A 24,944-nucleotide genomic window follows, 5' to 3' on the forward strand; every position below is an offset into this window, starting at 1 on the left:
GCGTGGAGCCCCAGATCGAGGGAGATTATCAGTGGTCTTGTATGTCTTCCATTTTCTGATGATTGCTCCCACAGTTGATTTTTTCACACCAAGCTGCTTGCCTATTGTAGATTCACTCTTCCCAGTCTGGTGCAGGTCTACAATACTTTTCCTGGTGTCCTTCGAAAGCTCTTTGGTCTTGGCCATGGCGGAGTTTGGAGTCTGACTGTTTGAGGCTGTGGACAGGTGTCTTTTATACAGATGATGAGTTCAAACAGGTGCCATTCATACAGGTAACGAGTGGGGGACAGAAAAGCTTCTTACAGAAGATGTTACAGGTCTGTGAGAGCCAGAGATTTTCCTTGTTTGAGGTGACCAAATACTTATTTTCCACCCTGATTTACGAATAAATTCTTTACAAATCCTACCATGTGAATTCATGGATTTTTTTTTTCACATTCTGTCTCTCACAGTTGAAGTGTACCTCTGGTGCAAATTACTGACCTCTGTCATCATTTTAAGTGGGGGAACTTGCACAATCGGTGGCTGACTAAATACTTTTTTGCCCCACTGTATATACACAATGTATGCAAAACGACTCTCCCTCTGAACTGCATCAAAACAAGCATAGGTCATTTTAAAATCAGCCCTTTCAAATATAAACCTTACATGAATGACGTTCCTCATCATAAAAACGAAACAAAAAATATGTGTATTTACAATGGTTCTTTGGGTTTAAGGTGTCCCAGTGTTTTATTGCTCAGACAGACAGGCTGATATTTTATGGCCTAAAAAAAAAATCATCGTCATACTGGCTCTATAGTTCTGAGTGGAAGAAAAGTTTACACCACAGTGCAGGTTGTCCCTGAGTCATGCACTCAGTGAATGAGGTGAAATTATGGTTAAATGGTTCAAAAGTGAACACAGAGCTTTTTATTTAACCCCTTTCACTGAATGTCTTTGGTTTTGCGTCAGTCTGTTTCTCAACAACAAAGAAATTATTTCCATGAACTTAAGAGGACAGATGAGTACTGATGCAGGGAACATCTGATTTAAGTTTTGGTTTGTGAGATTTCCATAAAATAAAGCTGTGTGTGTGTGTGTGTGTGTGTGTGTGTGTGTGTGTGTGTCACACTGTCTAAAACAGCCTTGTAGTTGCAAATTCTTTACAGACTTGGGTACAATAAGAGTTTTGACCATATGATAGGTAATAAAATGCAGACTGAGTTTTATTTGTCTTGTTTTTGACATTTTTTGTACCTTCTGCAGCTCTCTGCCAGAGCTGTTGGAAAAGAAAAGACTGATTGATCTGCACACCAATGTTGCCACAGCAGTGCTTGACCACATCAAGGTATACAGTAGTTTCCAGAAACTGAGGTTCGATTTAAGTGCCACACACCCAAAGACTATGTACTATAAAATGAGTTTATAAAACTCTAATATTACATTGGACTTGAAGGTTGACAGTTCAGTTGAGTTGAAAAACTGATTGCTTGGCTTGTTTAAACAAATGGGAGCACTGTTGTCACCAGATGACAGATTGCAGACGTGGCTGGGTCAATTACTGGAGCTAACCAATCACTAGCAAGTTAGTTACTAGCAAGAATATAATGAAGCAAGGAAAAATGTTCTTTTAGATAATATTTAAAAACAAAGGGCTCTAGAAATTTGAGAACCTCTGCTGGATCATATAGGAATGGTGAATAGTCAGAAGGTGGAGTATTTGTGTTTCTTGTTATCTTGAACATAACCTATTCTCCATTAAAAGTCAAACATAAAGCACAGTGACATCATACCTTTGCTAAAAGTCATCCACCCTTTGTAATACGGGTTGCTTGTTAGGTGGACCCAGTATCACTGAAGTTTCTCCTCAAATTACAGTTACTTCACTTTACAGGCTAGGCCTGCTAGCATTGGAAACATGTTACCATTACAAAACAGTGCACTAATATGTATAAAGATAAGAAGTGTTTACTGGATGGTTTACAGCAGTACCAGTGCACTGAAAATACAATACAGAGTGTGAATATAGTGTTTGTTGTACTGATTTTATGCTCTTTGTGTCCTCAGAGTCGGAAATTGGATGTTTACTTTGAATTTGAAGAGAAACTGATGAGCAAGTCAACTTTAGACAAATCCCTTTTGGACATCATCAGTGACCCAGATGGTACACACACAAACACACACACATAAACACACTCACATGCAGGTACTTAATTATCATATACCATACTGGGATAAGTGCAAAATCTGTAACTGCAGGGTTATTTTAAATGTTGTTTTAATTGTATTTGTTTATATTCAGCAAGCATGTATTACAGAGACAGAATAAACTGAATAAGCTGTGTGTAAACGTGTGTGTTTGTCAGCTGGCACTCCAGAAGACAAAATGAGACTTTTCCTCATCTACTACATCACTGCACAGCAGGCTCCTTCAGAGGTAACACACCCACCGACACTAATTCATAAAATGTCAGGGTAAACACTTTAGTAGTATTAAAAGGTTGGGAAAGGGGGGGTGTAAAACGTGCCGCTGTAAAGGTCAGAAAACCAAGTTATTTAAAGTAGATTAGACCTGAGTGTTGTGTGGCCTGTGGGCCACGTCTGGCCTATTTGTTCTTGCCTGAATGAGGTTAGCGGAAAATTAGGCTTCAGGTGTAACGTCATGCAGCTTGTCCCATTTCAGTGTGTGTTCTTTCATTTTAAAGGTGGCTGGTATTTCTTTTTGTTTTTATTTGCATACGTACTTGTGTGCAAGTGAAGCAGCTTTGTTATAAATGTGTTATAACGTCAATTAGATGATATGAATTTGATAGGACTGAAAGATGAATATAGAGTCATTAACATACATAGACGCCCAAATATTTATTTACTGAAGGAAGAGGTAAAGCCACATGCATAAACTGTGGAGAGCAGACTTCTGTAAGGATTACAATTTCAATTGCCATTACAAGACTGAACACGGAGAGAATTACAAGAACTTGATTGATGCAGAGTGGGAACAGACAGATGTATTCTCATTTCTGGAAATCGTTTGAGTGGTTTAAGTGAGGATCGTTTATTCAGGAGACAGCGCACAACAGCGACTCACTCGCCACGTAATCACCTCCTTTATTCTCACAAGTATGTCAGTAGGCCTCCCAAGGACTTTGTGCTCAGGGGTTAGAAGTTTAAAGACTGTTTGTCTGAAACAACTTTATCTGACATTTGTGCTCTGACATGAACCTCCAGTCAGGCAATAACTAGAAAACAGCTGCAGTTCATGTTTGAAAGCAGCTTAAATGTTGTGAGGTAGAAAATCAAGTGTCATCAAACACCAACTTTTCTCATACGTATTTTGAACATCTTAAAGGTGAAAAATGATTTAGAAAAGCTCCTTCCATATTTATTGTAGGAACATTCAGTGAATTGGCAAATGTGTTTTTGTTTTTTGCCAGCACACCAAGTCTAACTAATAGTGTCAATGAGAAAAACGGCTTCTGGTTTCCAGAGTCTAAATATTTTCCAATGTCTAAAACGTTTTTCTCTCCAGCCCTACTCTGGTCTATTTTTTATTCACCAAAAACCATCCAAACTTTTACCAGAACAGAAATCCAAACTTCTATTCTGGTAAATGTCAACAGACCATTTTGAAGGTACCAAAGTCATGATCAACATGAAGTCCCCAAATCTTTCCTGCAAAACATCTCAATTATTCTTGTAGTGGTTTATTAAGATAACCGAGTTGGCAACAGGAACATAAACATCTCAGCAGGGATGAGCCTACAGCAACAGAAGAACACACTCAGGGTTGGCTATTCATCCATCTGTTTGGTGTGGAAAAAGTGCTCGCTTTACAGAAGCGTTAACCTTAACTTTCCTGATGCAGCTGTAGAAGAGAATTCAGTTCAGATGCAAATGCTTAATGCTTGACTAGATCAGGATCATTCAAATCAGTTTTATTTATATAGAGCCAAATCACAACAACAGTTGCCTGCAGGCACTTTATATTTTAAGGTAAAGAGCCTAAAACAATACAAAGAAAACAAAGAAAACACTGGATACACTTTGGCGACAGTATGGTATGATTGCCTTTATTTAAGATTTCGTTAAGATCATAGATGATGATAATAATAATAATAATAAAAAGATTTATAAAGAAGATTTATTTAAATATATTTATTGACACAATTTATACGCTATCAGTCAAAGGTTTGGACACACCTTCCCATTTCATTTTCCTTTACTTTTACAGTGTAGATTCTCACGGAAGGCATCAAAAATATGAACGAACACATGCGGAATTATGTAGTAAACAAAAAAAGTGTGGAATAACTCAAAACAGGTTTTATATTTTAGATTCTTCAAAATAGCCATCCTTGCTTTGCACACTCTTGGCATTCTCCCGATGAGCTTCATGAGGTAGTCACCTGAAATGGTTTTCCAAAAGTCTTGAAGGATTTTCCAGAGATGCTGAGCATCTTATTCTGCGGTCCATCTCATCCCAAACCATCTCCATTGGGTTTAGGTCAGGTGACTGTGGAGGCCAGGCCAACTGTTGCAGCGCTCATCACTCTCCTTCTTGGTCAAATAGCCTTTACAAAGCCTGGCGGTGTGTTTGCTGTCATTGTCCTGTTGAAAAATAAATGATGTTCCAACTAAACACAAACCGGTTCGGATGGCAAGATGCTGCAGGATGCTGTGGTAGCCATGCTGGTTCAGTGTGCCTTCAATTTTGAACTATTTCAGCATATTTCAAAGATGAACACACATTAATTGAGCATATATAGAAATATGTTTATATCTAGCTTGTGTGGTGGTGCACCATCTTGCTGGAAAAACTCAGGGAACGTGCCAGCTCCAGTGCATAAAGAGGGAAACACATCATCATGTAGCAATTTCAAATATCCAGTGGCCTTGAGGTTTCCATTGATGAAGAATGGACCCACTATCGTTGTACCCCATATACCACACCAAACCATCACTTTTGTTGGTCCAACAGTCTTGGAGGGATCCATCCAATGTGGGTTAGTGTCAGACCAATAGTGGTGGTTTTGTTTGTTAACTTCACCATTCACATAAAAGTTTGCCTCATCACTGAACAGAATCTTCTGCGTGAACTGAGGGTCCTGTTCCAATTTTTGTTTTGCCCATTCTGCAAATTCTGTGCGCCGATCTGGGTCATCCTCGTTGAGATGCTGCAGTAGCTGGAGTTTGTAAGGGTGCCGTTTGTGAGTAGCTAATATCCGCTGAAGGGATGTTCGACTAATGCCACTCTCCAGTGACATGCGGCGAGTGCTACGCTGTGGGCTCTTGCTGAATGAAGGAAGTGTTTCTTCATTAGTGACAGTTTTCTTCGTCCACATTTTGGCAAATCAAACACTGAACCAGTTTCATGAAACTTAGCAAGCAGGTTGCTGACTGTAGCATGGGAGATGGGTGGTCTCGTAGGGTGTCTTGCATTGAAATCTGCTGCAATGACCCGGTTACTGCGTTCACCAGATATCAACACAATTTCAATCCGCTCCTCACGTGTTAACTTCTTCAACATGTCAATGGCTGTGAACAAAGAGAAACTTGTAAATAACTCATGAAAGAATAAAGTTACGTTGAAACCAAGCACACCATTGTTTTTCTTGTGACATTACCAATAAGTTTGATGTGTCACATGGCCCTCTTCCTATTGAAAAAAACAAAAGTTGTATCCAAGATGGCCGACTTCTAAATGGCCACCATTGTCACCACCCATCTTGAGGCCTTTGCCCCCTCACATAAACTAACGTACTATTACGGTGCATCCATATAAATGGCCCACCCTGTACATGTGCAATAACAATAATGGGCTATTCTAAACTATCTACTAGATTTTACATAAAATTAAAGTCAAGATTAGTCAAAATTCCAGCAAATTCAGTGCTAGCACAAATCAGCTTATACTTTTCTACACATCCAAATCTCATACATGATCCTTCTTTTAAATTGTTTTGGTTTCCCTCTAATTGCTAGACATTCCAGATTTGTCTTGAATGCTGTTTCTTGATTTGTCACTGTCTGATCTGTACTTGTCAGAGGCAGAGATATTGTTTTTGCTACTCTCACTACATCTGGCTGTCCATATGCACTTGGAAGAGCAGGGAGGTCTCAGAACAGAGTGGCAGCCTTAATTGTAAACGCATATTTCTGCAAAGGAAATTGGGAATTTTAAAAATACCTTCTCATAAACACGTAATGAACTGCAAGAAGTGCCACTATGAGATAAATGGTGAACGATACCAACTGTACTTTACTGATACTGTAGGAGAACCCCTAAATAAAATCGAAATGGAAATAAGAATCTTTTCTGGCTCCTTAAAATTTGCCTAGATGTTTACGTTTTTGCCCTTTTGGGAATACAATGTTGATGAGGCTGTGAAATTTGCACTTCGGAAAAAGAAAGACAAGAATATCAAAAGCCGGTATAGTAGCTTATTTCTCTGTGATGGTTTCCACTATTTGACTTCAGCTCTTAATACCTTTCTCTGAGAGAGATGTGTTAATAGAATGCAGCATATACAAATAACATGACATTACAAAGTATTTTTAACACGTGAGATCATAACGAAATTTTCATGTTTGTTCATAAGGAAATGTAGTGTGGTACTGCCACTGCAAAAATCCAATGAATGTTCTGTAATGGGTAACTGTTTCGCAAAGAAGCGAGTCAACTTTCTTGACTTTTTGCCAGTGTACAAGCCAAAATAATATTCTGTTATGGGTTGTACACATTATGGCTATTCTATTCTATTCTATTCAAAGCTAGCAAATACTAAAAAAAATTATAAGACTACTCATTATGCAAAAAGGCACTTTTAAAAATGGTAGGCGTTATTTTATAGGATCACAATTATGATTGAACAAGAGATTAACTAGATTTATTCTCTCAGTTAAACACTCTATTATAAGTTCACTGATTAAATAAAACTCCTTCCGTAGTGATCTCGCTGTCTCTTCCATGTTTTGAAGTGGAAGCTAACCCGGCCTAGTCTCAGCATCTTGTTTCAGACTTCTGAACCCAACAGAATTTAATTTGTCATCTTAGATGACAGTGCTCTAGATCATCGCTCAAAAAAATGGCACAGAGGAGACTTGCAACACCAGCTGTGGTTTGGCAAATAATAGAAATGGTTTGTGCAGATGGCTTGAAGTAGGTTGCGCTCTTGTGTTCTCAGAACCAAAGGATATTGATCGATAGCCACATTTTGGATGTGCTGTATGAGAAACATCTTTTTGGCTGTACCGTATTTATCATTTCATTATGAGCCACTGACAAATGGCTGAACCAAAGTTTCTCTCAGAAAAAAACTGACTTGGTTAGATTAGAAGACACCAAGAGCTACCTGTCAATTGAAGCGTCCCATTGCCCCTAACTTTAAGCCTAGCCAAAAATCAATTTTAAGATAGGAATATTTGGAGAGCCAGCCTCAAGTGGCATCAAGAGTAAGTTCAGTTATGTTTTGTTTTGTTTTTCTCTTCACTGTTTGTTCTCATCCACACCTATTTTCCCTCCACTGGATTCTTGAAGAATGGATCTTTGATTCACATCTTGTCCGTCACAACCATTTCCAGATGACAGAAATGTTTTTTTCTTTTTCTTACAACCCTTGGATGTTGTTTTATGAAAGCATCCCATTTTCCGCAATGCCTGATAAGTTTAAAGTACACTGGGGGAGGTCACATTACTGATTTGGCTTTCTTGATGCATGCTTAATCATCCAGGTAAGTAAATCCCAAAAGCTTGATTCTGTTCATCTGGACGTAGCGTTTTCAGTGGGAGAACTCATCCAAGTGACTTTTTCACTCTCAGCTGAATGCAGGTATCCCCAGCCTTATAAACAGTACCTTTGCACAATGACTGAAAGTAGCCCATTGATTCAGCTATGAAGAGTATAAAGCAAAACTCTTGAGCAACCCTTCATTTCTTTGTATTTTGCTTGAAAGTCGATATTTGGGAAGAAACCTTTATTCTTTACACAGTCAGAATTCTCTCAGGCAGTCTTTTTTTGTCATTTGTGTAGTAACGTTGGGCAATATGTAAACATTTCCAACTGACCATTCCACCTGATGAAAGGGTGGCAATTAATGAGGCTGTTGACGACGCTAAATGTGACCGTCAGGTCTCAGTTCTTAAAGACATGACTTTCAGATACTGTTCGTCTGCTCTAGATAGTTTTTTAGGCCTGGCACTTGTATTTCTTAAGGACACACTGCACACCATGCTGAGCTATGGTATAGTTTATTGGGATTCAAACTTTTTAGTGTAAAAATACTGTATATTGTCTCTCAAACTGTGTTATTCTTGGCATTTTTAGTAGTTTGGACCAGTATAATTCTTATTGTTGAGATGATATGTACCAGTATGTTGTGGATAATGCAGTATAGTATAATTCTAAGACATTCCCATTTCAAGGAGTGATTGGTCAGGTTTGTGAAGGAGACCATGTCTGGAGTTGTCTGTTGAATCGTCTTTTTCGGCGAAAAGTTTCCCAAATGTGAACAACAGAAAGGAGACTGTTTGATGGTTGTTTAAGATCTCCACTTTGAGCTCTGTGATTCTCAGAGTGTCATCCTCCATTTCCTCTGCTGTGAGATGGTGTGACTGCTCGCCCCTCTGCCAAAATGTGAGCCTCACTCTTGCTTTCATCTTTCATCCAGCTGAGAGATGTTCCCCATTGGGAGTACCCTCTCAGCCCCCTCTCCTCCACCCCCTCTTTCACTCTTTCCCCTCTTCCTTCCTGTCATCTCCGGTCATCCCTCTCCCTCTGTGACCAACTCTTGGCCTTCTGTCCATGTCTTTTTGTCTCTTGCTCTCTTTCCTCTACCTCCTGTTTTATATCTCACAGACCTCGCTCTCACCCTTTTCCTTACTCTCTTCTATTTGCTTTAAGGTTTCTGCGACTGCTGCTGGATTTTCATTAGTGTGGATTAGATAAATATCAGATAGCTACAAAAACAATCAGGCACACTTTTGTGCGCCCTCTAACATGGTTTGGCACTTTAATAATGCCTGGGTGGCTTCCACGAGCTGCTCATCAGAGTAAGCTATGTGTGGACGATCCACACTGCATCATATTCTTTCACACTGAAGTAAACTGAACTATATACACTAATGTCTTACTTTACTTGGCAGGACTCTGAACAGCTAAATTCTGTGTTATGATTAATGCATAATGAAATATTTGACATGGGGTGGCTTAAGTGATGTTTCATTTATTTTTGTTTCAGTCAAGAGTGCAGGCTAAATAAATCCCACATGTACATCAGTGATAACTGACAATAACTAAGACTTTTTTCAGACAAAAACACATCACAGAGCACTCCTCTTCCATTAACCTACTCTGCTCTATTGTGAATGGCACCAGCTTATCCAAAATTAAATTGGTGCACAAAATTCAATCATTCCTATTATGATATGCCTTGGCTGACAAACTCATTTTAGTTCATGGGCCACATACATTGCAATTTGATCTTGAATGGATTGGACTGTTGGATAACCTAAGAAAACACCTTTTGTATTTAATGAATGAAACAGGTGGTGGACCTTTTGAGAAGTCCTAAGAAAAATATTTATTTCAGTTAAAGTTTTTTATACATTCACACTCATAAGTCAAAGAAACTTGTTCATACAGTTCTAGAAGAAGGCTTACGATAATGACCAGTTGGTCACTTAAAGTGAAAAGTATTGGTTTCTGGTGCAAAATAAAGTAAAAGTCAAAAGATTATGCCTCGTTCCTCTGTCATTTTTATAGTGTAAAACAAACTCCAGTGGGTTGGATTGCCACAGTTCAGCAAACCTATGTTTGACACTGCTGGTGTAATATTCTGCCACGGTACAGTAAGATTTACTAAGTGTGTGAAAATTAGCTTGATGTTGCAATCACAAATATGTGCTGAAAGTAAATTTGGGGGTCAAAAATGAGCAGACCTGATAAGGGAGTTAGTAACATTATATACATAATACAGTGTAAGAGCAATCTTTAATATATTGAGAATCAATGTTTTTCGTATATTTGCAAACTTTTCTGCTAGAAATTGTTTGGGACTGTGTGCGGTAGAATAGTTGAGATAGCTGTTCATTCAATAAATCTGACAGGTCAGGTGGAACATAGGGTTTATGCACACAAACCTGAAATCCTTGTATACAGTATTGCCTTGTATTGCATATAATAGCACTGTGTGCACACTGCTGAGAGATAAGACGCAGAGATTTTTGTATAGAAATGGGACTAAAAATCTAAAACACTACAAACCAGTCATTCGCTGCAAAAAGTGTCTTGACTTTCTTGTTCATGTAAGTTCTCTCTTTCATGAATATAAGTGTTGCTGTAGACCAAATATATTTGGTGCTCAACTCTAAACATTCAGGGTGATGACTCAATGAAGAGTTACAAGACACAGCCAAGTTTTGGAACGCGATCTACAGCTTTGATCATTTTGTCAGTGTCAGTTACACACTTGTTTTGACAGCATCTCCCTCTCAATTCTAAATAAATAAACACTCCCAACAGCACCTATCACAATCACATCAAGTGCAAATAAGATGTACGTTTTGCAATATTCAAAACAATTTGTGTTAATTTGTGTGCTGCAAACTTATGTGCTGCAAATCATAATTATATTATTTCCTTAAATGTTCTCCTCCCAGAACTTTTGCCAGTACCTTTTAGTCGCAAAGCTGACACTGCACCTATTTCAAAATATTCACAGTGTCTGTTTAGCTTTTTATTGAATATAAACAGTCACTCTTTATTCAATGATGTAAGAACATCTTGATTACATGTTGGTGGCACTATTAGGAAACATCTCTTATGCTGAGGAAGGTTTGTGCGATTGATTTTTTTCCCCCCATTATTTAACCTTTTATTATTTTATTATTATTTTCTGTTATTATTATTGTTGTTGTTATTTTCCACCTATTTTCTAGCCTTGGGCGTCTTTATGTGTTAACATTAGATGACTGTGGGATTTTGTTTTTGTGTTTCAGTCTGATTTGGAGCAGTATAAGAAGGCTTTGTTGGATGCAGTCTGTGACCTTTCACCTCTAAACTACATTAAACAATGGAAGTAAGTTGTGTTTTTTCCCAGCAGCATCATTTAACTCCACATATTTTGACCCTCCAATGGTCAACAGATTTTGTAATAAATGCTGAACTCAAAATTTCCATCAAGGCTTTATCTAAAAATCATTTAATTTACACGGTATTGACTAATTCGTCAGTATGCTTAAGTCTTTCTGGTTTCTTCTCATGCTTTCAAGGGCCTTTACCAAAATGGCTGCCACACCAGCCAATAATGGCAACAGTGGAGTCAAACCTATGGGGTAAGTAAATAATATTATTAGTTTGTACCTTTTTAACATAGTTTTAGAATTATGAACTAATAAGTGAGATGACAAGTCTAAAATGATGTTATATGACAATTTAAACATTCTTTTCATTGAGTAATCAGCAGTGAATTAAACAGCTGGACCAGCTTTATGTATTAATTTTGTAAGGTTTTTCCACTGAGATTTAGCAGCTTTAGAAACTGTTTAGAAACAACATAACCACATATTACTGTGCCTTAATTGCCTCTCAATGGCTGTGAAATATAACTGGAGCCTACTATGATTACTCTCCTACTGTTATTGTTAGTCACATATTACACCCTATTTCCGTGTGTTATTGAAGTCTAATATGTCCAAATTTAAGCTCCAAAGGAATGGCTGCTGTGTGTGCTTCATTCATGTAGTGAGCTGTTCCTTTCCTGCCTCTGCCATTAGATACACTAGTGAAAAATGAGACAATAAAATAGTGGGTCATACCTTTTCACTCTGTGTATATACGTCTATATTCGTAGCCCTCTAAGAAAGTGGTTCTCTGTGTGTAGGCATACAACCAAGGTTGATGGTGATAGCAGGCACACTGGTACCATAGTGTGACAGCAGTTATGATTTTGCTATAGTAGAGGTAGAGTAGGGGGTGGATCCAGGTGGGACTAATTAGGTGCTTGGCTGTGTAATTGTGATATCACAGTGTAACACAAATCCTGAAAGTTTGTTTTCCTGAGTGTAGGCTGTGGTCATGTTTTTTATTACTCTATTTTTGTAAACTGACTTTTTGAATCAAAAAGTCAGGGACATCCCACTCTCTCCTTTACTTTAGAGTTTCTTAGACTACCAGCCTAACCCTGTCCTCCTGCCCTCCGCCTCTTGCTTTCCTCCATCCTGTCTCTCCTCCCGTCCTGGCTTTTCTTCATCTATTTCTCCTTACCACCCCCACCCCCCCCAACTCCATCCCCACAGACTGTTCTCCAGAGTGATGAATACTGGCTCCCAGTTTGTCATGGAGGGTGTGAAAAACCTGGTGCTCAAACAGCATGTGAGTAAAACTCCTTCTGTTACCATTTCAATTCCAGAAAACCAGCTGAAACAATGAACTACTCTTACCAAAATCAACACAAGAAAAGTAATTAAGAACTTGTCTAAAGTCCAGTTCATCAACCTGAACAGTACCCAGTCTTATCTGACCAAAGATGCCTTACAGCCTTCAAATTAAAGTGATAAAACTACATTTAAAGCCTGCCACACAACTGCTGCATATTTACATCATCAGAGCTGCACATATTTATTATAATGTGCTGTATTTATGGAAACTTTGAAAGCTGTTTTACATCACTCATGCTCATACATGTGACACGTGTCAGAGTTTTTGAGGACCTTTTAGCACCTCAGAAATGGCATTCGTTTGTAAGAAGAAAAAGAAGAATCATTTTAGTTTAAAAATAGTCCCAAATGTCACAGAGATCACATTTTTTCTCATTTATATGAAGATTATCTGAAGATTTTTTTTATTTAATTGTAGTTAATAAAGTGCTAGGTTGGAGGGACAGGGCTGTAATCAACAGCACTTTTCCTTCTTTTTCTGTTTTTTTCCTTTTCTCACATTTTTGTTCATGTTTGTCCATGTAACACTTGGGAAACTTCCTTGGCATATGTTTTCACCTGAAAACGAGATCATTTTCTTTTTTTTAAATTATATTTTTATTTAAGAAAAAAAAAGGACTTGTTACAATAAAGTGCATTGACTTTATTTAGTCAAAAAAAGAAGAAAAAACCTTTTTCTTAGTCCTTTTGTTTTACATTCTGATAGCAAAAAAATAAAATTAACTCGTTGGCTTGACAGTGTGTTACATAATGCAGCATGTTTAACTTATTTACAAAGACTACATTAGGTACATATTATGAAGTTGAGGGTCAACCTGACATTGTACGATACATGGGAGATACACCAATTCAGGGCTGGTCTTACCTAAATTTAGGGCGGATGGGGGACACAAAGCTAATCCATTTATTCCATATTTTGTAGAATTTGTCTTTTAGAATTTTTAAAAAGAATGTCAATTTTTCCATTTTAAATATTTAGAAAATCACATTAAACCACTCCTCAAGTGTTGGCGGATTGGATTTAACCACTTTCTGGTTATTGATTTTTTGCTGGCCGCTAATAGCGCTTGTAAGAGTTTTGTGTCCCCTCCCCGGACCGAGCCAGCAACCAAGCCCAAGTACAAATTTACAAAATTGATGTCAAATTTTATCTTAAAAACCTCACACAAAGTTTTATGAATTCCCAGCCAGTAATTTTTTAAGTTAGGGCAGTCCCAAAAGATATGATAATGATGTGGCTCTTCTGATCCACATCTTCTCCAGCATTCCCATTTTTATATTTAGATATATATATTTATATATACGAGATAATTTTGAACTGCATCTGCACATTGCATTTAACAGCCTTTGCACAAAAGCACCATCCTCTGTCTGCTTGCATCTGGCAGAATATTAAATCAAGTGCACACAATGTGACGACGTTCTCATTCCTAGACAACAGGAATATGGATGAGCACGATGACGATGACAGGGTGTTTCAGACTAAAACTGGCACAGACAAGAAAGTCATTTATAATCATCACACACACACACACGTACACACTGGGAGGGTGGCGTCTGTTTTCTTCATACTGAAATTGGACCCGCTGAAGTCACCTGTTCTGCTTCGCTGCCAGAACATTATTAACAGTGAGAGTAGATTTGAATGCATCTTTTGATGCTCTGTTAGGGAAGATATTTGAAGTTATTCTTGTTTTTTTTTTTTTTTTCTTCACTTGCAACTCCAGTTTTCCAAAATAGCTACTTACCAAATATCTAAAAAGAAAAAAAGTCCAACCTAAACACAAACTCATGATTCTTATGAAATATCATAAAAAGTAAATGAATTTATTGTAAGAGATTCATTATTCTTTGTTATGTTTAACCTCCTAAGACCCGAACTCTTCCACAACGTGCGTTTTTCATTTCTCTCTGATATTTGGGCTGATTGGGGCCCGATGAATGTAAAAACAAAGAATTAGCAGATTTTTTTTCTTTTACCTTATTTTTTTTATTTTTTTTAAGAAAAATAAGAGCCACATATGAGGATATTCGTTTAAAATTTTGATAGAACAGTAGCAGTATAATGTCCTCGTAAGTGGATATCAGGCCCATGTAGAGCAAAATTGAATATTTTAGTCTAAATAACCCAAAATGTGATGTTCACATATGTGGACGCCAGGTCCTAGGAGGTTAAAAGTTGTTTCTTTTTCTTTTTTTTCCAGAACCTTCCGGTTACCCGTATCCTGGACAACCTGATGGAGATGAAGTCTCATCCTGTGAGTTTTGTTTTTGTTCATGATTTAAAAAACATATTTCCAATATTAGTTAAAAATATAGGAAGTGTTGTGAAAAGCGGGAAAAGCCCAAGCCCTTTTATAGAAACACTTAATACGAGTATTAAGAGGGGGGGGATTCTAGTCCCACTGATGTGTCTCTGGTGTCCACTTCTGCGGTACAGATTGGGAAAAGTTTTCCAAAAAGCCACATTTTTACGTGAATCATTTTAAGTTGTTTTCTCTTGATGTGAAAGAAAAGTTACTCAAATGGAACTTTAATATACAATATAAGTGTAAAGTTGACCGACAGAAAGACACATGATATAAAAGCAGCTTACCATGTACGTATAGTGTGAATACAAAACTGCAGAGTACTCTATATTACATGTAGAACTTCTCTGCTAAAGAAAATATGAAAGGTTCCTCTGAAAGACCTACATATCTGTAGGCCTCAACATAACTTAATTGGTGAGAGGAAACTCAGAAGAAAGACACGTTTTTGTGTCACTTCAGCTGTGATTGACAGCTCCAACACACATGCCACAAATTACATTAGCTTCATATTAACTGCTATGGTCCATGTGTGAGAGGAAGGAAAGTACATATTCTATTACTCACGTTTGAACCCACGTGAACTAGCAAACACACTTTATCACATTGAACTGAAAGTGCAGTTTCTGACTCTCAGCCCATGTATTCATTTTGACCATGCGCACAAATATGCATGCAAAGCAAAACCTGAATCTAACGTGAACCCTAAAACAAACTCTGAACTTTCAAAAATTCCTTTTGAAGTTAAGTCCCAAATGTCTCTGCTCAAAGCTTAAACCGGTCCTTGTAGTGACAGACTTGCAAGTGAACACACACACACCCCCTGCAGGTTTCTCAGCGTCTGGAGTTACAGACTACCAACAAAGGTCCTGTTGTTGTGAATAAAAAGGGAAAGGGTGGAGCGGGGATGGAAGTCTGGGATGAAGATAAAAGAAACGGAGCACATTCTCCCTCTATCAGATTGTCCTCAGTGTAAAACTGTTGCATTTCGAGGTTATGTTTTAGTTAAAGTATAGCAAAATGGTGGAGAAGTTTATAGAGGTTATTACTCATTTTTTAGTTAGATAAAATATTAATACTAATACTAACATTAATCAGATAAAGCCACGTAATAAAACCATGTTGCTGTTCACAGTGGAGGTTTTTGTACGATTTTCTCTTGATGTGGACAAACTGAAAGCCTTTAAAGTCTCCAACGACTTTTAGAAAATCACAGTTTAACTTTGTTTTTCTGCGTTTGTGAGGTGCTCTGGCACAAGTTTTAATTTTGACCTCAAAAACTACTGGTGCCATTGTAGACACCGGCTCAAAGCAGTTAAGGAAATACTTTTTAAGTTTGAGCTAATAAATAGGTTGTGCTGTTTTTGAGTGTCTGCATAAGAACTGAGATTTCCTGTAATTAATTTAGGATGGAGTGGGAGACGTACAATTTGCAGAGCTTTGTGTCATTAAAATGAGGAAAATATGAAGATGATAAATCTGACTCGTCTTTGTTTTTCATGGTCTGCTTGGGCTTTTACATCACTGACAAAAACGATCCTTCTCCAGTACAAATACTACTTTGAACTAAACCTGTACCCACCTGCATCTAGGTCATGTGACAGTAAGCCAAAAGACACAGTGCTGTGTCATTCTGTCTGTGTTTAGTCCTTGGAGCTGAGAGACAACACAACCAGGTCAACCTGTGAAATAAATCTTTTGCCTTTGTCGTGCTTTCAATTTGGTTAACTCTGTTTTTGTTTGTTTGTTGTTGTTGTTGTTTTACATTTTGACACCAGCAGGTTTTTTGTTTTGTTTTTTAAGTTACAAATCGGAGGCTCTTCTTCATCTAATAATATCAGAAAAGCCAAACCAATCTACATATCCCTCTACCATCTACATTATTTAGGGTTTATTTTTGTGGCTGTTGAGTACAAGTGTGTCATGTGTAGTACGTCTGACTAAAAAAAATTTTCTATCTGATCCTTAAGGAAACAGATGATTATCGATACTTTGACCCAAAGATGCTGCGAGGCAGTGAAAGGTATGAAAACAAATCCAAAATCTCATCTGTAGCTTGGCAGAGCTCATCTTCTCGGTGGGTAAAATACACTCGAAGATGTCTCATCATCCTTTCCTTCTCTTTCAGCTCCATCCCCAGGAACAAGAACCCGTTTCAGGAGGTGAATTTGTGTATCTGGACCAAAGTTTGACTGATGAGATTCAGTTCAGGTTATTTCCAGGATAAACAAAAGTTGAAAGGAAACACAAGACAGACAGGAATTTCTGTTGCCGCACATGATTCTCTCATAACGCACAGTTAACTGTTTCTTAGCTGTGATGAAAGTTGCAGAGTTTCAAATCTGGAATTTTTTTATGAGATTGAATTTGATTTGGACTTTTATTAATCCCGTCACCACACAATCACATGTAAAACAACAGTTATGCGAGCAAGTCTGTGGTAGATCATAAAACAGTAACTGTGGGACTAGTAATTACATTACTATTATTATAGTAAGTAATTATAGATGTGAAAAAATAAGATACAATATCACAAAATTGATTTCTTGAACAAGTAAAAACATATCTGAAATTAAATGCATACATAAGTATAGTAATGAAGTAAATAATTACAGATCCTGAATATTGGAATAAAACTTGATTTCCTGCATACAATTAGAGGCGTCTACCTCTTTCAGTTCATAAAACTTTTGTCTTTGGCAGTGTTTATACTTGAAATTCATTCTGTAAAATCACTTCAGCAGCTTTTTTTAATCATTTGCAGTCTTTCTGTCCATCACCTTCAACATATCCTCTGATATAAGCTTGATTTTTTTACCTCCTGCTGTTTCAGGCCATCGTCTTCGTAGTGGGTGGAGGAAACTATATCGAGTACCAGAATCTGGTGGACTACACCAAGGTACGGTAGTACATTTCAAAGTTCTTTTCCATATTTTAGTCTGATGTCTCTTTAGATGAATACAATGTAGTTTCACATGGGATGGGTTAAATATCAAACTAAAACTCTTAAAGTTTAATGACACTAAAACAATTAGGTCCTTCAGTGAAAACACTGTCACATTATATAAAATAGAAGTCGGGAAAATGTACTCAAAGTCAAAGTAAACTTTATTATCATTTCTGCTATATACAGTACAGTATATAGAGAGACGAGACGACGAGGCTGCAGTTCCAGTCAGTGCAAAAGAACAAAAATAAATATAGGAAGAGTAAGAATAAACATATATATATATATACTTTGAGACTGAGGTAAGGGGAGTAAATGTACACTTTGGAGTAAAAAAGGGTTAATAACAGTCTAAAATTTACAGTTGAGATTTAAAGGGACTTTGAAGTGGTTTAAAATGACCAATGAAGCAGCTTTACAGTTTACAGTGTGAAATAAAGTGACCAACATGAGCAAGTCATAACTGCGATACTAATATTCAAAGTTTGTTGGACCAAACTTACAACACATACTAACACTAACATAACAAAATGGCATGCAGACTCTTTATATCATTTTTGTTATTTGCAAAGTTCAGTGCTTTATTTTTACCAGTAAGTGAAAGCTTTGAATACCTCCTGATATAGGCAGCATTAACCTAGTGATTTTGATGGTAGGAGAGACCGTAGCTCCCACGGAAAAACCACGCAAGCACAGGGTGAATATACCTATTCCAAACAGAGGGGCCCTACTGTGCTTTGAACCCAAAAACCTCTATTCTTGTGAGGCAACATTACCACCGAACAACCAGCTAACACCAAAGGTGTTAAATACATGCAGATTGGTAAAAACAACAGTATTTGTGTGGAAGTGTTACTTTCTCCCTGCAATAATAGGTTCAGTAGCAAACGTCATTTTATTTTTCTGTATTTCCAGTCTAAGCAGGGGAAGAAGATTGTTTATGGCTGCAGTGAGCTCTTCAATGCGTCTCAGTTCATCAAACAGGTGAGGAACCACACAGCACCAGTGAGGGGATAAGCCAATAAGCCCATAGACGTTTCATTGTGTCTATTTAAAAACCTGTTGTGGTCTTCATTTTCACAGCTCTCCCAACTTGGCCAAAAGTGACACGGACACTGACAACATGTGAATCTCCCTCTCTCATTGCCGATATCTTTATTCCACTTTGTTTTATCTGCTCTGTTCTGTTAATGGACTAAATATTTTCTGTCTTCACCGTAATTTCTGTTCCTCATACTAAGCGCTACTAATAAAGCTCAACAGTTCCAACTCACTGTCTCTGGAGTCACGCATTTCTTCATATTTTAGAGCATTAAACATTACTTCCTGCATACATAAACATAAAACTACAAAATCGTCTTTAGACAAGTGTGTCTTTAACTCATCTTTAAAGAACCTCCTGCTATGTGAATTTGGGCAACTACCTAAAAATTTCCTTTTTAGGTTTTGTGCATTAAAACCCCCACTAAGTTTCAATTGTAACTATCAGTAGCTAATACTTTAAGGTATTAGCTACTTTAAAGCTAAATATATGGAAAATTAGAAGTAGATACATTACTTTCAATTCCTCTTGCAATTAATGAAAATGAAATTGATTATGTTTAAATGCAGCATTTTAAACAAAATTCTTACATTTGGTTAATTTGTGGACAGAAGACCATAAAATATTTGTTTTATAACTCGTCACTAAGTGAAATGTAGATGTTTCCTTTAAGAACGTTTCACATTATTATCCCATAAAGTGCTTTTTTGTATTTTATACTTATTATATAATTATAATTACACGTGTCTCCTTCAGTTGAAGCTGGTAACACTGGTTCTGTGATAAAAGTTATTGTGCATTGAAACGGAAACAGACCTCAAATCTATACTGCAGGAATAGAGACAGTCATCACTAAGCTGTTTTTATTTTTTCATTTGTTCTTTTAAAATTATTATTTGTGTTACTCTGTGTTTACCTCACATTGTTTTATATTTTTTGCATTTGGATTCTTTCTGTCGTTTGTGAAGATGGCTCTCAAAAAGTACACACTGATTAAACTGATTCTGGTCACAGGTGATATCGGTGTCTTTAAAATAACCAGTGGTGTTGGAAAAACCCAGATGTGTGTTTAAAACCACTGTTTTGAAGGGATTTCCAAAATCCCTAATGGAGACATTTATTAAAAGTGGACTTTAACTTCTTACTTTGGCTTTTTTCCCATGTAGTAACAGCACCAAATACAAAGAATTCACACTGAGGATTATGTCAGCATGGCATTTTAATCTGCGTGTGTGTGTGTGCTCGTTTAATTGGCTAGGTGGGGACCAGTTTGTTTTAGAGCTTAGAAACAAGGACACTTTGCAACCTCAAAGATGATATGTTCTGTCTTCATTTTACTAAAACAGTTAAAATCTCATTTCTGCTTGTAGGTAATGTCTTTCAGTCATATTCAGATATACTTGTGTTGTGGGGGCTTCAAATATTATTATCTTCATCAGAGGCTGTTTGTGTATTCCTGAAACTATGTAAGAACACATTTACAACATTGGATTAGGGGGTCAAAGTCGATGAAAGCTTCTGAACCAGGTTATTGTATGGGCCTGCGAAGAGAGCTGGGGATTGTTTCAATAAGTGTGCCTTCATTTGGTTTTGTCAAACAATATTTCCACTCCCTCCACCTCCATCTTTCACTTCTAATTTCCATGGATGACTAAAAACACCCCCGATTTCTGAGATGGCCATACAGTATATCTAATAGTTAGTTTATAATTAGATACAAGATAATTACTATTTGTCTTAATGTCTTGAGAAACGTTTCATCACTTATCCAAGTGACTTCTTCAGTCTCACCAGGTTATTACTTAATTAATTAATGACAATTGATACATGGCCATAAGTACCATTCACAGAGAGTTGGGGAAAGACTCAGATCTTTTGGAGTGAAGGGCCCAGTCCTGAAGACCTTCTAGAACTCTGTCGTGGTCATCTTTTACAGTATGATCTGCTGGGCGGCAGCATCTCTGGATCAGCCTGTTCATTCTCTTCCCGTCCCCAGCAGAGGGCCAGCTCTGTTCTAGGATGCCCTCTGGACCCATTGGAGGTGGTGAGTGACAGGAGAATGGTGGCCAAGCTGTGATCCCTGTTGGACAACATCTCCCACCTCATGCAGGAGACCCTCACAGCACTGAGCAGCTCCTTCAGTGGCAGGCTGCGGCACCTGCTATGTGGGACGGAGAGTCTCCGGTCTTTCCTTCCAACTGTTATCAAACTCTACAACATGGTCTTTGCAGATGACCACACATGTGCAGACAGACACACACACACACACACACACACATCCCATACACAATTGTAACTGTCTCCCTGATGTGCAGTATTACCAAGTGCAATTTTTCCTACCATAATAAAGTATTTTATTCTTGTTGTATAGTATGTTATTCTATTTTTTTTTCTTGTCCTGTTCTAATGTGTTTTTCTTAACTTTTACTTCTCTTCAACTTGTTCTTTCTGCCGTGACCAAAAAATTTCCCATGTGTGGGACTAATAAAGGTTTGTCTTATCTTTCTCCCACTGAAAACGCTACATCCAGATGAACAACTATAAGCTACAGAGGTAAAAATTTGTTATTTAGACGCACTGTTGTTTTCAGGGTTTTTTTTTTTTTATATCAGATGTGTTTTTATTTATTAAGCTTGTTAAAACATTTCAATAATTTATGATGAAGGCAGATGTTCAGCTGAATGAGACAACAGACTGCCTCCTTTTAATGTATTTATTCATGGCAGTTTGTTTTGATTTTGGTGAAGTGCTCTGCTCAGTGACTTTGTAATACAGAATAAATTAATTCATGGATTTTTACATATCTGATACAAGTGAACACCTTTGCTGTTTAAGCACAGTTCTGCAATCTTTTTAATGACAAATTATGAAACATTAAACAGAGTTTACATTTTGTAGGAGACGTCTTCTAAAACAAATGAAAAATAACAGAAATAATAATAATATTAGAAATTAAGTACTTTCTGCCACAGCATTGTCATCCTTTTGACCAGAACAAAATAACCACTTGATCCATACTCTGCAGTTAGAAATTTGCTGTGAATCCTTATTGAAATGTGACAGATCCCCATGTTGTATGTCAAATAGTTCACCAATTTGCTTGAACCAAAATCATGTAAGATAAGATAAGATAACCTTTATTAGTCCCACACGTGGGAAATTTGTTTTGTCACAGCAGGAAGTGGACAGTGCAAAAGTTATGAGGCAAAAATTAGAATACAATAAGAATAAATACAGTACACAGCTGTACAGAATAGAATAAAATAAAATACTATATACAGTAGAATAAAATAAAATAAATATACAATAAGATAAAAATAGAATACAAATACAAATACTATATACAACTGAGTAAAAATACAACGATGACAGAAAGGATTATTGCACTTAGTGTTATTGCACATGTATGGATGTGTGTGCTTGATCAGTTAAAGTCTTTATTGTGGAGTCTGACAGCAGTGGGGAGGAAAGACCTGCGAAATCTCTCCGTCCCACACCGTGGGTGCCGCAGTCTCCCACTGAAGGAGCTGCTCAGTGCTGTCACAGTCTGCTGCATGGGGTGGGAGATGTTGTCCATCAGGGATGACAGCTTAGCCGCCGTTCTCCTGTCACTCACCACCTCCACTGGGTCCAGAGGGCATCCTAGAACAGAGCTGGCCCTTCGGATCACCCTGTTCAGTCTCTTCCTGTCCCCAGCAGAGATGCTGCCGCCCCAGCAGACCACACCATAAAACACGTTTCCGTTTTAATTTTTTATGCTGCAGACTTCCACCCTCACACACTACCTAAAGGTTAGAAGTGCTTAAAGAATAAGAGAATAAGAATAATAAAAGAAAATGGGAGAAACAGAAAATAAGGTTTTCGTGAAATAGACAGAAAAGGAATTCACGAGGTTCAGAGAAAGAATTTTGCATCTTGTATATTATCAGATTTTTTTCTCTTGATCTTTAACATTTTGTTCCCAGACAACACATAATAGCTTTATTTAGGGAAAAATCAACTAGTCAGTTTAGAAAGTTCTTAGTTCTTAACAGTGTCACTGTCTTATATCATATACACTGTTTTGCAAATTCAGAACAGAGTAAGTTCACGCTTGAACTTTGTGTTGTCTTATCAGTGGATTTAAACTAACAATCAGCAAAATCTGTTGTTATAGTTGTGCTCTAGGAAAATGTAGGCAGACTCCCCTGTGTACAAATATCAGCTCATGTATCAGCAGCCTGCAGTGTGGAGGGTTTTTTTGTTTTGTTTTTTCTTGTCTCAGTCAGATGTGCTAATAAAGGCATCTGTAGTTTAAGTCTGTCTGATTTGACTTTCTAATCTGAACCCCTCCACTATGATTGTGGTGTCTTCTGGAGCCTTTTATATTTACAAATAATATTCCCTGCCCTGTGGAAAATTTTGCTTTAGGCTTTTGGTGAAATAAATTCGTACATTTTAATTTCCTTTACACTAATTTGTACTAATTAGCCCGGGTAAGGCAAAGTTGACTAACTGATCTTAGCAGATAATTTGGCACTTCATCTTGTGGCCCTAAAAACTCATCATAATCACATTGCTCTGGAACTGGTTATCTCTTATTATCCGGTTATCGGAATTATCTTCGTGACAGTCAGCAGCCTGTTGTCAATGAGGAAATGTCCAGAAACACTCACATCGACGGTAATGTTCTTATTCCAGCCTGTTGGACCTCAAAAGCAACCAAGAGCGCTTTAAGCACTTTTTAATTCTGCTTTAATACAGCCACAGCTCACATTGAATTAGGGTTTAACTGTTATGTAAAAAGGATGTTCTGGGATTAGAGTGGACTAAAAGCCTCAGCAGTGTCCCCTACAGACTAAAGTCTGTCTTGATTATGACAAATCAATAATTTTTCTGCTGCTCGTTGTGTTTGCATGGTATTTCCAATGATGCGTTGTGTTTAAATTCAAATTGCTAAATTGTATTTGGATTCAGCTTGTGGTCTTTTTCATCTTTTATCACCTCCATCCATTTTTTCAAGCATCTGATTAGTTCCCATCTTCTTCCTGCTTTGGCAACTGCTGTCCATTAGACCTTTTGTTTGAATCATGTTGACACTTGACAAACTCGTCCTGATCTGATGTCTTACAGTAACATTGGTCCCGTAAGGTTTTTGGCAACAGAGACATGGAAGACTCATACAAAGAGCTATTTGTTCTCAGAGGACACTGACACACATAGATCAGGTGTCTGCAACTTTTCCACTCCCTCATAGTTGGTTCTCAGATGGAAAGGAGACCTGTGCTTTTAAATAAGGGGGAAGTTATGTGTAACACTTACACTAATCCAGGAGGAAAATGATCCAGGTGTACAAAGAACTGCTTCACTTGGCCAGATTGCGGATTAATTTTCTTCCTTTCAGACAGCTTGCTTCTTTTCTTCAGAAGAAAAGAAAAGAAGTAGCCATTTAGATTTTCTTTTAACAAATCTGAATCTTTGTGGTGCATTCAAGGACACTTGTTCCCAATCTCTGTTACCTTTTCTGTCAGTTTTGCTCAACAAATATTCAGAGTCACACTCGGCAAAACCTCTTAACTGCACAAATTACAAGTGCATCAGAGTTCCTGTCCTCTTTTTGTGACAGTTACGCACATGTGCCTTTTTCTTTTCTCACTCAACAGATATGGTATTAAGTGCCAGTGACTAGTTTGCTGTCTGTAATAACTATGGCATTGGTTAGTCAGTAGTAGTAGTTAGTGGTATGCAGACTCGTGGTGGTATACAGACTTGAAGAAATTAGACCAGACCAGAAGTTTCTGTTTTCCATCTGTAGTCCTCATCAGTTATTATATGAGTTGAATGCCATTAAGCAAATTCATGGAGAGACTTTATTTATTTATTAAGGTATATTTATTATTATTAAATATTTGAGATCACTGTAAAACCTTTTCTTAGCCAAATTTATAAAAAGATGAATGTTGTACAGAACAGTAAGTTTGAACTGGATATCTTTCATCTACTATTTGGATGTCCTCGTTACACCAGAACCTCCATGTAGCCTTTGGGGACGTGGATATTTTTCCTTGTTGGCAGATTAATAATAATAAATGGTAAATGGTAAATGGCCTGTATTTGTATAGCGCTTTTCTAGTCCCTAAGGACCCCAAAGCGCTTTACACAACCTGTCATCCACCCATTCACACACACATTCACACACTGGTGATGGCAAGCTACATTGTAGCCACAGCCACCCTGGGGCGCACTGAC

The 24,944-nt window shown here is 37.5% G+C and overlaps 1 protein-coding gene across 1 annotated transcript in view; it reads left to right on the forward strand.

The window, feature by feature from the left end:
* Nucleotides 1-18,947, forward strand: part of scfd1 (sec1 family domain containing 1) — a 35,726-nt gene extending 16,779 nt beyond the window's left edge. The window contains exons 14-25 of the mRNA XM_082516993.1: nt 1,249-1,330; nt 2,050-2,146; nt 2,349-2,419; nt 10,979-11,058; nt 11,252-11,314; nt 12,278-12,353; nt 14,623-14,676; nt 16,698-16,750; nt 16,856-16,889; nt 17,561-17,626; nt 18,590-18,658; nt 18,758-18,947. Coding sequence (XP_082373119.1) covers nt 1,249-1,330; nt 2,050-2,146; nt 2,349-2,419; nt 10,979-11,058; nt 11,252-11,314; nt 12,278-12,353; nt 14,623-14,676; nt 16,698-16,750; nt 16,856-16,889; nt 17,561-17,626; nt 18,590-18,658; nt 18,758-18,781 — 769 coding nt within the window. The 3' untranslated portion in view covers nt 18,782-18,947. The remainder of the gene's footprint in view (nt 1-1,248; nt 1,331-2,049; nt 2,147-2,348; nt 2,420-10,978; nt 11,059-11,251; nt 11,315-12,277; nt 12,354-14,622; nt 14,677-16,697; nt 16,751-16,855; nt 16,890-17,560; nt 17,627-18,589; nt 18,659-18,757) is intronic.
* The last annotated feature ends 5,997 nt before the right edge of the window (nt 18,948-24,944 follow it).

The sequence above is a fragment of the Aulonocara stuartgranti genome, assembly GCF_965226115.1.
Source record: "Aulonocara stuartgranti genome assembly, chromosome: 19".
Lineage (NCBI taxonomy): Eukaryota > Metazoa > Chordata > Actinopteri > Cichliformes > Cichlidae > Aulonocara > Aulonocara stuartgranti.